The following is a 14,762-nucleotide window of genomic DNA, read 5'->3' on the forward strand; positions in this document are numbered from 1 at the left end:
AAGCGCATGCGCTGTAGCCTTCTTCGTCTCGTCCTACGTTTTTTCGCACTATTTTCATTCATCATGAATTACCAACTCGTCAACAGTCTATTCAATTAACGCCTGGCGGGCTGGCATGAGTACGCCGCTGTGACAATAGAACGTCGGGGCGAGCTCTGCAATAGTGGCGCCTATGAGACGAGGGAAATTTGTGTGAAACTTCCGGGATAATTGAGAAAAAAAGTAACGAGTAACGTGACACCTCACGTTACCGAAAAATGTTAACGTAAGTACGTTACCCGTTACAGTTCCTAAATAGTAACGAGTACGTTACTAAGTTACCGAAAAAAGTAACGCGTTACCGGTAACGCCGTTACTTGTAACGCGTTACCGCCAACACTGATTTTAAGTGCAAGATGCGGAGCGACTCTTATCCCAGGGCAAACGCCGTTGTTGATTTTCCCATTACTAGTGGCGATGCGCCAGACCATAGAGACACTCGTTTCCCCGAGCGGCGGTGACGGTGGCGGTGACTCGGGGAAGAAGGGTGGGACAAAGAACCTTGTTGTTTTGAACACGAAAACGTAGTGTAGGTTGGGTGTAGTTGCCTGCCGAGGAGTCAACACGACAGCTTTAATTTATGTAGCGCTGCCCAGCCTGGCGTATTCCTCCCAGAAGCAGATAGAGCACGTTTTTATCCCCATTGCATTGTGCCATAGATGAGGTTTGCAGGAGACTTGCTACTTTACTCAAAAGCCCTAGCTCGTATGCAGTTGATGTAGACTCAATTTAAAAATGTCTGCCATGCTTTTTTCTCCACTTTATGCAGGTATTATATTTTGTAGTTGTTCTTTGAAATGCAAAATGAGATTGCGTGGTTAGCACTGCGTGCGTACATGAAAGAGCCAGCTATGACTCCAATTATATTTTATATTGCCCTGCAATCATTTCGCAAGAGTGTTACGCGCGTAATTCACCGAAAGTATACACAGTACCAGTGAAAGTCGTGACACTGAAAGAAGTTCCTAAAACAATCTAGAAAATATCTTGTGTGCGGCAGGTATCTTCACAATAGCCGAAGACTGGACAGTGCCTCATTTATGCTCAAGGCATAACTAGCTGAAACGGGCCGGGCCGGGCCGGGCCGGGCCGGGCCCAAACCTTTCGGGCCCGGGCCGGGTACGGGCCACATTCAGGAACACCGGGCCGGGCTCGGGCGGGCCGGAGCATGGCGTTTTCGGGCCGGGCCGGGCCCGGGCCGGAAAAATCGGCCCGTGCAGTGCTCTAGCCCAAATATCACTAAAAGAGTTGCCTGCAGAATGCAGGAGCAAAAATAAATATCCTGTGCGTTTCTCTTCCACAGCTTGTGTTTTTATTCGCGGCGCCAGAAACTGGCGAAATAGTTTCGGACCGCTAGAGCCGGAAAGTGGGTAAAGGTTTTGGACCGCAAAGGGTTAAAGCATAACGACGTGCAGGGGAAAAAACAAATTCAAGTCGAAACCAGAACATTATTCTATCGAACTGGGCTTACACCTGTCTTGTAAACTCTCACTGTGAGTGACAAAATGCACGTGCGTGTCTAGTGCATAAGAGAATTTGCGTCCACATACCAGCCGAGGTAGATGAGCACCATGATCTTCCTGATGTTGGGTGACTTGAGCATGAGCAGGGTGCCCTTCCAGAAGCTTGGGGCCTCCTCATCGACGGCGTGGCTTTGGGCGTCGCTGGCTGTTTTCTGCGAGTCGCGCATGGTCGACAGCATCACGTAGTCAGTTCCCGTTTTGTAGAAAGAATGACGAAAAAATGTGCTGAACAGTACCGAAAATTTTTTGCGCTAGTTTTGTAATCTGCCTCAAGCCATCCGCGTTCTAACTGCTTGGCTGTTTATTGAAAAAAGAATGTCATTGCAGTGGGGAACCATTCTTATTGAATGAACGGTTTAGCATATCCGTCTTTCCAATATCTGCGGTAGAGGAACAGCTCAACACGGCAAGGTGTGGAAAAGGTCGTCAATATTTTTGAATCACCATCCATTCGGCCAATCTATGACGCAACAAGAAGTGTGACATACACGAAGGAGTGCTTTTTTTGTTTTTTAGACTTAGCCATTCGAATGCGGATTTTACACGTCGCAAAGCGACTTGTGGCATTGCATCATGTTTTATTGCGAGTACTGCCTTGTATTAATGTCATCAGTATTTACAAGCTCGTTGCCTCAACAAATAAGAAATGGAACGGTCACATGATTATATTTGATATGCTGCACTTCAAATTGTAAACGTGTATTCATGTAATCGGAGCTCGAGCAATCGAAAATTGCTTGTCACTGATGTTTCGAATCGTACAATAATTGCCTCGCGCAAAACCGCTTCGGTGCGTGAGCTTACTTACTTTCAAAAGCTTATTAAGTTGCTCTTCTGACACCTCCTTGCCGTTAATACGCGCAATTCTCTGGAGGATGGCAAGGGCTTCTTGCTTGCGGTTTACTGACAGCAGCCAACTAGATGATTCAGGGACCCACCTTGAATAGCAAAAAGAAACATAATTGACGAAGTGAATCAGTAACAAGTACAGAGTAGAGAAGCTGCGTTGCTTGCTGCATGTGAAGCTTGCAAAAGCTGCTGAATCGGGCGTTCCAAGGCCAGGATCTCCAGTCAGTCCAATTTCATGTCGTAACTCATCAGAATAGTAATGGGAAGGATTAGTAATGAATGGAGTGAAATTGGGTTAGTTAGTTAAAAGACTTTATTTGTTTATAAACTGGATGTGCGCCATCTATTCGACGTCAAATCATACGACCCACCGATCTTTCTGGAACTCTGTCTCACGGAAAAAATAATAGTAAGGGCCAAAGCACGTCTCCTAATTAACCAGTTGGCTAGAGGCAACAACCTTAGCTTGTGTGTAGGGCCGTCGTACTTCAGTACATATCCTAACACATCATTCGATGCGCGAGTACGACGTAGTTAGGTGGAACATTTCAGACACTCCTCTTATTAGCAGGAGGGTACGAACGAAATCGGTCTGCACTCCTGCATGAGCGTTTAAAGTAAGGGGTACTACCTCTACACTGTGCAGAGAATGCCATGAAGTGAGCGATGTATATACCTACAGATGGTCCTGCAAGCGATCTTGCAGTGAAAGGAGGAAGCTCGTGGACAGAATGGATAAAAGAAGGTTTCCCCCTGAGTGCACTGGGCAAACTGTGGTTCCAGAAGGTGCGCGGATGGTTGGCGAGGAAGTGTCGGTTATTCTTTTAAATTATCTGAGAGAGACTGGCCTAAATGACGCTTGGTAAACATAATGCCGGAAAGAGACGCTGGGGCGGAGCAATCGTTGGCCAGGTCTGCCAGGCTAGAACCGCCTGTAGCAACATCATGATCACCACCAGCACTACCGCCAAATTCTTCTCTTCATTTTTCTACTCTTTCATCCACTTTATTAATTGGAACCGAGTATGATAGCGTTGTTTCCGTTATTCGCATTAATATCGAATTCATATAAAAATGTCGTATATCCAAGCGGAGGTCGCGACCCACTTTCCTCGGTTGTAGATGTGCGCTTTGTGATCTAAATACGGTAGACCATAAAGTGGAATAAAACGAGCCGTGCTCACCAGAAGATCACGAGTAGAAACACGCTCATGGAGGCGTTTGTAACGATGAGCACCCTCCAGTTCTGCACAAGGTACGCATACCAGGGCAGCATCGTGGCCAGTACAGTCCAGCTGGTAGCCCAGACGAAGGCAACCAGTGTCCTCCTTTCAGATATGGTGTACTCCATCACTGCGAAAAGCACATTTCGACGTTTCAAGAAAGCGAGCCGCGTATTCCCGAATTATTGGTACGCTGGAACTTGCGATAAGAAAAGGCGCAGGGCAACCCTTATATCAAACACAATAGAAAACAAGACTGACCAAAGAAATGCTGTAGATCCAACGAGCTCTCTTGGTACCTACAGTCATGTATACCTTTAGAAGAGAGTAGCATTTCCACTTCAAAGGCGGATTCACACAAGCATGCACTAGTGAGCGCGCGCTCTATATGACGCCTTAAGCCGGGTGGTAGGTGACCTCGCCGTCTGATGATATCGCCGTGTAAACGAGCGAAGCTATTTTTTCAGTCGCAGAGGCGACCGGCTGCCACGCATCGGCCATCTGGCCGGAGCCTCTCTTGCCTTCTTGAGTTTTATCCGACTACACATACGGCGAAGCTCTTCCGCATCTTCTTCTTTAACCCACCGCTCCGGTGCATTGTCCGCAATCTGCCAATTTGCAGAGTGCTGCCGGCCGCGATACCACAGCAGCGCTCGTTAGCGCTCATGATGCGCTACTTCTGTCCTACGTCACTAAGACGTTTCAGCAACTCACCTAGCACAAACACTGTGGTCGTGACCGTGTAAGAACCTGCAGCGGTGAAGTACTTGAGTATCGTGTAACTAGTGAACTGGGAGAAGAAGGCGCCGAGCAGATTGCAGGTCGATCCCACCACTATGAGTACCAGGGCTGTCTTCTTGCGGCCGATCCTGCGGTTAACAAGTGAGACCCGTGAGCCCATTTGCACAATTTGGCCATCAGCAAACAAAACGAGAGTCTACCGACATGGTATGCCGGAAAGAGGAAATATTCAAGTGTAGCGAATTAGGCCGAATCGTAAGAGGTAACAATCAGAGGCAATGCCAAGATTGGCAGTGGAGCCGTTTTAGACGTATAGCTCATGATCAGCATCCCACCAAGCAAGTTTGATCTTTATCTTTATCATTTAAATTTTTTTATATTTCACCCCAGTGAGCTCAAGTAGCGTGCCACGACGTCCAATACACTGAGCAGGGAGAAAGCAGAGTGCTAACAACACTTTATTTCGCTTGTTTATGTAATTCGCTAAAGGTAAGCGGCGTGTAAGCAGCTGAACTTTATGGAGCACAATGCACCATCTCTGCAACATGAAAGCAATAAGAGTGATAAGTTTTGGGGACAAATAAAGTAATAATAAGGCAAACAAATTCTATTGTTGTGTCGCTCTATGAAGCGGTGTGCACCGGTTCAGAAGCATGGTACTTTTCGTGATAGTTTATTTTGATTACACTTCCTACTTTTTTCTTCTGTCTCTCTCCCTTTTTCTGGTAAGGCTTTCCGCGATTCAAAGACGACGTAAAGTACATAGTCTATAAATTATATCTAAATTACCTTATCTTCTTGTAGTAAATACTGAAGATACACTAGAGATTCCGTGAAGGTTGCCTCTTCTGAATGGAATCAGGCGTTTCCTTTTCTATGGACTCCTATACTCAGCTTACCTTCAACCACTAGGTTTGTATACCCTAAAAGCAATCGTATTCTATTCTACTCGCAACGATGCAAGCAAAAAACAGGTAAGCAATAGCAAAAGACATTGCCCAATTTCAGTACGACCTCTACAATTAGACTAGAAAATTTAAAAAAAAGAGAAAGAAAAGTGAGCAAACATGACAGCGCGCCAAATATAGGCCAGTAGGTTTATTGCAGTTCTTGAAGGAACAGAACATGATTAGTAGTAGCCCTTCAAACTTGCCTTTCATTGCGCAGTTTTATTGTTACTCATATGTATACACAGGGTGTTAACCTTACTTGTCGGCGAGAAATCCTGACACGAAGTAACCGGTCATCGACCCTGACCAATAGGCGGTGTGGACAGCATACAATTTCCAGCTTTCGCCGCATACCCACTGATTCTGAAAAGAAAAGGGCAAGGAAAAAAGAAATACGATGGTTGCTTTCACGCGAAAATTTTCGTGGCTTCTGGGAAGTCGGGAAAATGTTTCGTAAGTTACGCGCTTGTGCCACTTCAAGTCTGTGAGAAAACGGGACGTTTTTGCAAGACGAATATGTGTAAGAGAGCTTATTGCAGTATCTTTCGGCCCTCTTAAGATACACGGACTCAAATCTATCAAACTTGGTCGCAGAGCATTGTTTGACTCGGCTGCCGAGGATTCTTGGATGAAAATATCCGCACTCGTAAAACATTGACTTGTGTGTTTTATGCACATATTTTTGGCTGGTGTTCAGGCATCTGAAGCGATAATTGTAGTACCCATGGTCTCTAGAGCGAAATGGCAAGTAGATGGAAGATATCATGAAGAGAATCGCGACCGTACACCCTACATTCTGCTTGGCGCAAATTGCTTGTTCTTTTCCAGGATTGCGGCCACAGATATTAGTGGCTTGAGTATACGAAGCCTCATACCGATGAGAGCGTGTCGAGCTACGTGTGAGTGGGCGTGTGTGTGTTGGAACTTTCCGAGCAATCTGGCAGTTACCCTGCGGCACTCATTCATGAGTCACTTTTCAGTTCTTCACACTGAACACCATGGGGTGTTGAAAAAAAAAAGCAGTGTTTTCCTGAAATTCATCATCAGCAAATAAACGGATACAGAAATCACACCAAGCACTCAACTTTTGCGTAAGAAGTAAATGCCAATTCCGGTGAATGAATCGACTGAACTGATTAGTTTATCGAGCAGTTTGTCTACATTAATCCAACAAGTAAAGATGTCCAGGAATATTTCTCTTAATGTTCTCATCACAGCAATTTTCCAGCTCCTCCCAGAAGATGGGTGGTTATGATGGTTATTCTGACGTTAAAAAACGGACGACGCAAGATGTCCTTGATGAGGAGGTATGCAAGTTCGTTAGACCGCAACCTCCTTCTATCGTGGTTTTCGTCGTTGTAGAAAAGAAGTTCCTGAGTTTTATTTTTTTTTTCCTTTTTTGCCTGGTTTGTTCTGTTCGAGTCTTGTCACTCTCCTGAAGTGAACAACGCCGCGTCACTATAATTATAAAAGTTAAGATTGAAAAAAAAGCAAAGTTGAACCTAACGATAGCAGTATTTTTCGATTACATTATGTTAAAAAAAACGACCTCGTTACCGCGTTAATAACTCACGAGCAGAAGGGCACCAGCAGATGCTAGAGAACTTTTATTAATGCGCACTATGCAACAAGGATGAAATGAGAAATTCTTGAACACGGAATGTCGCTGAAGCCAACGTTCCGACAAGTGATCTTGCCTTTGAATAAGACAAGACAATACCACTTGGCTTCAGCGACACCCCATGTTCAAGAATTTCTCATATCTTCAAGCCTGCATCTCCTGCTGAACTTCTGCTTTGTAAGAATGAGATGAGGTATAGACCAACCTAACAAGTCGTGCATACCTCCATTGTGACCGATGTGAAGAACTCAGTAGGATCGAACTTCCATCCTGTGGTACAAGTCGCAGCACTGCCGTCGGCGACGCTGGCATTCACGCCGTCACTGGATAAGCTCACCATCTGACAGCGTCGCCGTGGCAACACGCTGGCATCCGGGAAGTCTTCAAGCGACGTGCCGTTGACGAAGCACCACTGGCTTGGTGGTGCGATGAGCAAGAACACGTGAAAGAAATAGCACAGAGCCGTGTTCCACGTGGCTAGCACGAGAGCCCCGAGCATGATGGTCTTGTTGAAAAGACCGAAGCCGCCAACTTCCTTCAACACTCGCTCGAACTCCATGACCTAAGAATTCTATGATACCTGCGTGTAATTGGGATGCGCCTTAGCGCCTTGGAAAAGTTCGCGACCATTAGCGACATTTGCTAAGAGCAGAAAAATATGCATGCAATATTTTATTTTGAAAAGGCTAATCGTGCGAGAGATTAGCTTTTAAGTCTGCGCAGAGGACAGCAACACAAGACAAAGAAGACCACAGGACATGGCACTGAGCCGATATTCATCAACATGAACAGATACTAACTAACGTTAACAGCTTAACTTCAACGTATAAATGGTAATATCAATACCTGATTAATAAGAATCTTAATTACATTCACGTGATGTTTTTTTTTCTGCGATGAAACAAACAACTCTTCTTGTATGACGAACGCCGAGGTCTTTAAATAAAATCACTGCTGTGCTCTCGATAGCCGCTGAAAACACAGTAGCTTCAGTTGTAAACTTTGTCGAGAACGTATGCGTGGTAAGCAGTGTACACGTAAAGTGAATGCTAGGTGTCCGCATTACACAGTAGACGTAGTTGCTAGTCGCATTGCAAGCTGTCACAAATGTCACCCTTGTGCGTCAGCAGGTTTACAAGACAGAGGACACTGAAAGTGCGCGAAAACGACCCTTCACTGCTACCTCTAAATGAAAGCTCCTTATCGAAAAAATTTGGCCGCGTATCTGCATGCTTCGCTGCAAATGTCGTCTAAAGACGATAGAAGAGGCGCTGCGTGAGATATGAACGCCATCTGGCAATACGTCGGGAAACGTGAATGCTGTGTTGCGGGCTGGTAGTCCCGGCGCAGCAGCAGGCAAGACCGGCGGTGACCAACGCGACCGGCGGGGACGCCAGCCAGCCCGAACACGCGGTTTGGTGCGAAGCGCCGAAGCAGAAGAAACGTCCGCACTCAACGAGTACTCTCCACACACTCTTTTATATTCACGTCGCCTGGGTAAAGCAGGAATGCCAGAGCGGTGCCCCATGGCATAGAGTTTCCTATAAATACACTAGAGAGAACTCTGGCGCTAGTGTCTATGGGAGCTGCAACGCACGGCGCTTCAGCCAGCATGGGAATGATGGGTAGTACACAAATTTGTCTAAACTTCGTTCTTTCGGCTCCGTTTGGCTCCGCGTCGGCTGCATCCGCTTTGTCGCAAAACTAAATTCAGCAAAAGTCAGCTGTTCCACTTCACCACTTTAACTTCTTTAGGCTAACCAAATCAAACCTGGTCGCGAAGTTCACAACGGTCTATTCTTTTACCCGAAACGAACGCCAAAACACGGCGATAAACAAAGCCACAAGTACGTTTGAAGCCGCAAGCACGAAGACTAGGCAAATTTGTGTACTACCCATCATTCCCATGGTAGCTGAACGATCGCAGCGCTAGAGTCCCCTCTAGTTAATTTTAGGAAACTCTATGCCCCATGGCACTCGTACAGTGCAATACTGAACTGAAACCGAAACACAACAATGAGCTCGCGCAGAGGGCACGGAGGAAGCCAAGTTTCGGCGCAGTCACATTTTCAGCGCAGCTTAAGAAACTAGGGTCTCTAAAATTACGCATCTATGTATTTTCTATTAAAGGAACACACCACCTAATACTTACCTAGTGATGTTGCGCCTCAGATATGCGTAATGTTTGCTTTTTGATCAACCATGTACACAAGTATGAACCTAGTGAGCCTTTCATGATGGCTGGCCCTTGTGCAAGTGGTTCAACTTTGGCCGAGTGGCTGAATCGAGGGACGTGCCGACAAACAGAAAGACAGACCAAAATTTCTGCGTTTAAGTTCCCCAAGAAAGACTATCGTCTTTAAAAATATCAAGAACCAGATGGTCATAACAACAAAATCAATTTTCTGAGCTTCAAGATTTAGTTGAAGCCGGACCCTCATATATGACCTAATGTTATGCGATATGTTGGTTCACTGCTCCCGCCTTGGTACATATTTCGGATTAAATGCCCAGTTGTCGAGAAAAATGGAACCAGGTGCATCTGCACAAGTAGAGAACCTCATATACATAAAAACGTCGCTTACAATTTTCACGGTGCCATTTTTTAAGCAGTCAAGCTTCGCGTGGCTATGTGTTACCATGGAGCGAAGTGGTTACAATCTGCGGTTCCCTTAGCTGTCATTACCCATAACTCGCGGTCATTGAGAACTATAAGGACCACTAAAAACAGTAAAGGCTGCAAGCGCTAAAAAATGAGGCCATGGCCCATTTACACAAATACAGATAACAGTCGACAACGAGGAAACAGAACCAACTAAGATTGAACGACATGTCTGTGAAATTTTGACAGAGCCGTGAAAGCCACGCAACCAGTTCCTCGCCCCCAATGTACTTGAGCCATTTTTTTTTTCGTTCTGGCGGTCACGCTGGCTTCGCAGCGCACATGTCAAGCAGAGTCCGGGAAAACGGCTGTTGCACTTACGGCACCTGACACAGCTGTGACGATGGCCGTATTCCTTACCCAGCGCACTTCAATGTTGCTTTCAGCTGCCAGATGACCAAACAGCTTAATCTATTTTCCTGCAGACGAGGTCACGAATGTGCAATACCGGATATGTAAGGGCATTGCTCTTTCGTTGCAATCAATTACACTGCATTGTGCAAGACCGTTTTCGAGACACTGACGCGAACGTGAACCGCGATACAATACAGACTAAAAACATTGCACTTGCTCCTTTTTTGTTTTGCCAGAGATGGAATAACTAAGTGAAACCAGGTTAAGGACGTTGGTCAAGTGACTTTCAGCTTTGGCGAAAGCCAGATGCTTCCGAGGCAATTTCTTGCTCTTTGAAAGACCAATGACACTTTTATAGAGACACCTGAAGTGATGCTGCACCATACTGAAAGTACTACAGTCCCAGCGGAAAAGGATTAGAACAAGTGAATGGTGCCCTAAGCTAGAGCGCCTCAATGCGAGCGTTCCACGAAGAAACGAAGGAACGCTACCATCGAGGCGCCCTAGCCTACGCGGCAAAATCGCGACACGCCGCGTTGTTGTTCCCGCGCGCGCCGATTGCGTGAGTGCCACGCGCATTCCATTTTCTGAAGCAGCTGGTGTCCGGCAGAAAGACATCCATCTTAAAGGCCGCCTGTTAGATATAATTTTGGCGTTACTTTACGGCAGAATCACTCCCTACCACCGCTGAGCACACTTACCCGTCTTCTTTTATTTTATTTTATTTTTTGGGGGCGTGGGGGGGGGTACACTGGCTTTGTCCGCAGCTGTGGTTTTTATCAGTTTTCTCTGAAACCAACAGCAGATTTCAATACGCGGCCTATAAGAAGGGTCGGTTTCTGCCGGCCACCCCTGCTTTGGAAAAGGAATTTCTGGGGCGTGCTCAATAACAGCAGCCCCGTGTATCCCGATTATTCCGCACCGGCCGCCAATCACGTGAGCTAACCTTTTCCCGCTGGGTCTATGCCTTCCAACATTGCTCCCCGTGGCTCTCAATAAATTTTGCTGTCTCGGCCGTTGAAGAGGGCACTGCCCTACGCGACTCTTCCATCCATGCTTTACTTACAGAACATTCCTTTTCTCTAACTTCATTGTTCGAAGAGAAATCATTTTGTAATTCGGCGCTCACTGCATGAATATACAGGTGCTGTTGGGCAGTGCCCTGCATGGCGGACGATACTGACAACAAAGGTGGGCACCTGCGTCACTTGGATTATTTACTAGAAATTTGCTGAATAAGCAAACGACCAAACGTCATAAAGCGACTCAGTCTATGCGGTTGGGGGGGACCGGGAAATTTCGACCACCTGCGGTTCTTTAACGGACACCTGCTAGGTAAATACACGAGCCTCTAGCATTTCCCCCCATCGAAATGCGACCGCCGCAGTCGGCATCGAACTCGCGTCTTTCGGGTCAGCAGCCCAGCACCGTGAACGCTTAACCATCGAGGCGGTTTAGTTGCTGAATGACGTTGCCTGACAACAAACGTTGACGATTTATTTTCGCTTCCCTCACTTCGCTTTAAATAATGACTAGGTATCTGATTGTCCAGGCTGAGTACAATATCTTAAGCGTGAGACTCACGAATGATTCCATATCGCACTAATTTGCAACGTAGACGGAATCACAGAGTGGCGCTCCTTTTATTCGTCCTCTACACAAAGCCCACATTGCCTACAACGCTGTTGTAACACGGCGCATTTCTCACTTTTTTTTACGCGATAAGCGTTCAAGATTTTAGTCGCCTTTTTTTTTTACGTTCTTCTTTCACAGAGCTTCTTTGGAGGTTTCTTGAAGATTATTCTCTTTCATTTTTTTTTTCGCTAAATATTAGTTGGAAGACGTTTAACTTCAGTTAATACCAACGCAAAGTAATACTGAACATTGAGGATTACCTGCGAAGCGACTTACCAGCACGCTGACTGGGTAGCAATCTCACTTAAATCCCGCAAAAAATGTGCCTCTGGGGTGACGATGAATGACTTCCTGTCAATTTGAATTAGTGGGCCCACGTCCCGTGAATTTGCCTCGAATCGCTGCGGCCTGGTTCAGGCAAGGTCTTGAGCATAGCGCAGCGCATGCGGCTGGGGCAGTCTTATAACCTCGCAAAGCTGTAGACAGCCCGTTATAAAGATACGCGCCACGCTAAGCGATCGTCCCCGACGATAGCGCGATGCTCTAGCCACTGCTACACGGCTTGTGCTTGAGTATGATCAGAGTATATCCTGTTTCACAGAGGTGTTGCCTCAGAACCCTGCAGTCCCCCTAGCAACCAAAGGCTGAAATGAATGCCTTGGCAGAGCTTGCACGCGGGTTACGGGGAGATACAGCGCGCAGGAACGGGTAGAAGAAGATACGTATTGAGTGCAAGGTTACGCTTACTCTTACGTCACAGATATTGCGTGGGTATGCGATAAGAAAATGAACAGGGTGTCAGCGCTGCGGCCAAAGCCTTTTTTGTCTTACTTTCGATGCTTAATTTCCCCGTTTGCACTGCAGCCATATCAGTCAACTGCAGAGATAATGGCTTTCACAACTATAGAATTTTTGGCCTGGTGCGTATGGAAAGAGATAACATTCAAACTATACGGATACACTGCCAGCAGCTGAAAAGCATATGCACGCCTATGGGGGCAATGTTCATACTGTAAAACAATGGGATAATGGAGGAGACAGACAAGCGCACTGCCGCACGATTCGTGGTTTTTGAGTGCCTCGTTGACTGAAATCTGGCCGCCGTGGCCGGGATTGGGTCGCGTGGCATGGGAGATTCTATGCATGCGTTTGTTCAGTTTAGGCTCTTACCTGTCAACTTGTTATACTAAAAAGGGTGAGCAAGCGAACCTCTAAATACCCTGCTATAGTACTACGCTTACCTGAACAGGCGCTTGCCTCGAGGCTGACATCGTCTTTCATCGCCTAGAAAAATTGCTAAGCGAATTGACTTTATGTTGACCATGCACTCTCTTCGTTCCCTGTTCGAGTTTCTCCACCGCGAGGCTGCTGCTGTAAGCGAGCAGTAGCACAGGAAAGCCGTAAATAAAAAAGAAGTAAAAGACGGCCTTCATAAGTCGTATCTCGCAGACATGTTACATCGTATGCGATAAGGATGCGACCATCAGCGCAAATTATGGCAGATGTACGCCATTCGTGGTCGTACAAGAGAGAGAGGAAAGACAGGGAGGTTAACCAGATGAAGTATTCGGTTTGCTACCCTGTACGTGGGAAGGACAAAGGGGATATAAAAGAATGAAAGGGAAGAAGAAGAGTTTGTGACGACAGCACGCGACAAAACAATACAACGAAAAACAGTCATGACCGTAGTCCAAGTACTACACAGCGACATTTTCTGCCAACAGTCACAGTTTGTCATTGAGTCCGGTTGTTTGACGAAACCGCAACAACGCCCTCAGAGCGGCTCGTGTTGAAGACCGTGTAGGCCAGGGCCCTAGGATTTTGTTCTCCGTGAGAGGGAGGTTGTCCAGCTGGCCTAATGCAGCTGAGAGGGCCGCTCTTTCGGGGATGAAGCGGGTGCACTCACAGAAAAGGTGCGCGATTGTTTTGCTGCACCCGCAGACTTCACATTACGCGCTCTCAGCCATTCCAATAATAAACGAATACGCATTTGAGAAGGCCACTCCAAGCCATAGAAAGACAAGCAGGGTAGAGCCACGTCTTGATAAGCTGGACGGGATGAGTAGTTCAAGATCAGGGTCCAAGGTATACAGCCGTGCGCTTGTAAATGTTGCGGACTTCCGCAAGTCCAGCGTTAGACGACGAGGTAGCACACGAAGTTTTTTTGCGGCGTCCAATCTTGACAGGGGGATGGCGATACTGCTGACTCCGTCGTGAGCGGATCGGCAGCTGCGTCCGCTTGGTCATTTCCCTGAATGCCACAGTGACTAGGTAGCCACTGGAGTATTACTTCGTGCCCTTTTTCTATTGCTTCATGATGGACTTGCCTGATGCCCGCGACGAGCTGCTCATGTGAGCCATGACGTAAAGCGGAGGGTAGACATTGGAGGGCTGCTTTGCTATCGCAGAAGACAGACCACGAATTAAATGTCTGCTCAATGACAAACTGAAGAGCAGCACGGAGGGCTACTAGTTCAGCAGCTGTAGTTGAGGTTGCGTAAAATATTTTGAGCTGTATTGTGATAGATCTTGCCGGGATTATTACGGCGGCGGTTGAGCTTGTAGTCACAAGTGAACCATCAGTGTAAATATAGATGTGAGCACTGTACACCTCATTTAAATACAGTAGTGCAGCCTGTTTAAGGGCAACCGATGACATTCTTTTTTTCCGCGTAACTCCAGGTATGTTCAGGCGCACTTCGGGTCGATGTAGGTACCATAAAGGCGAGGACGGTCTTGCTGCAGGCGTATAGTTCGAGGGCAAAGAAGTACTGTGGGCAGCAATAATGTGGCTGAATGTTGTATGCGGCCTTTTTGTAGGTAAACATGTGAAATGGTGCGAAGGTACCCGAGCAAGGGGTCGAATATGCGCCCTGCGGGTATCAGTTGTTACGTACGTTGACACAGGATGGTCTCCTGCAATGACAACTGTTGTCGCTGTAGACGCACATTTCGGAAGACCGAGGCATGTCCTTAGAGCTTGAGCTTCAAGGCCCTGGAGTGCATGCAAATTTGTTTTACAGGTATTTCCCAGCACAGGAAGACTGTACCTCGCAAAACCGAGGAATAAGGCATTGTAGAGCTGCAGCATAGACCGTACTGATGTACCCCACGACTTTACACCGAGAAACTTGAGAAGGGGCGGTATGGTAGTCAGCCGTCTCT

General features: G+C 46.8%; 1 protein-coding gene across 1 annotated transcript in view; it reads right to left on the reverse strand.

Moving 5' to 3' along the window:
• LOC119387834 (solute carrier family 22 member 7-like) overlaps window positions 1-11,991 on the reverse strand; it is a 30,223-nt gene extending 18,232 nt beyond the window's left edge. Inside the window, exons 1-7 of the mRNA XM_037655364.2 lie at window positions 11,874-11,991; window positions 7,170-7,526; window positions 5,585-5,688; window positions 4,349-4,503; window positions 3,596-3,764; window positions 2,371-2,500; window positions 1,590-1,714 (exon numbers count right to left, since the gene is read on the reverse strand). Coding sequence (XP_037511292.1) covers window positions 1,590-1,714; window positions 2,371-2,500; window positions 3,596-3,764; window positions 4,349-4,503; window positions 5,585-5,688; window positions 7,170-7,505 — 1,019 coding nt within the window. The 5' untranslated portion in view covers window positions 7,506-7,526; window positions 11,874-11,991. The remainder of the gene's footprint in view (window positions 1-1,589; window positions 1,715-2,370; window positions 2,501-3,595; window positions 3,765-4,348; window positions 4,504-5,584; window positions 5,689-7,169; window positions 7,527-11,873) is intronic.
• Window positions 11,992-14,762: the final 2,771 nt, after the last annotated feature.

This window comes from Rhipicephalus sanguineus, chromosome 3 (assembly GCF_013339695.2).
Source record: "Rhipicephalus sanguineus isolate Rsan-2018 chromosome 3, BIME_Rsan_1.4, whole genome shotgun sequence".
Classification (NCBI taxonomy): Eukaryota; Metazoa; Arthropoda; class Arachnida; order Ixodida; family Ixodidae; genus Rhipicephalus; species Rhipicephalus sanguineus.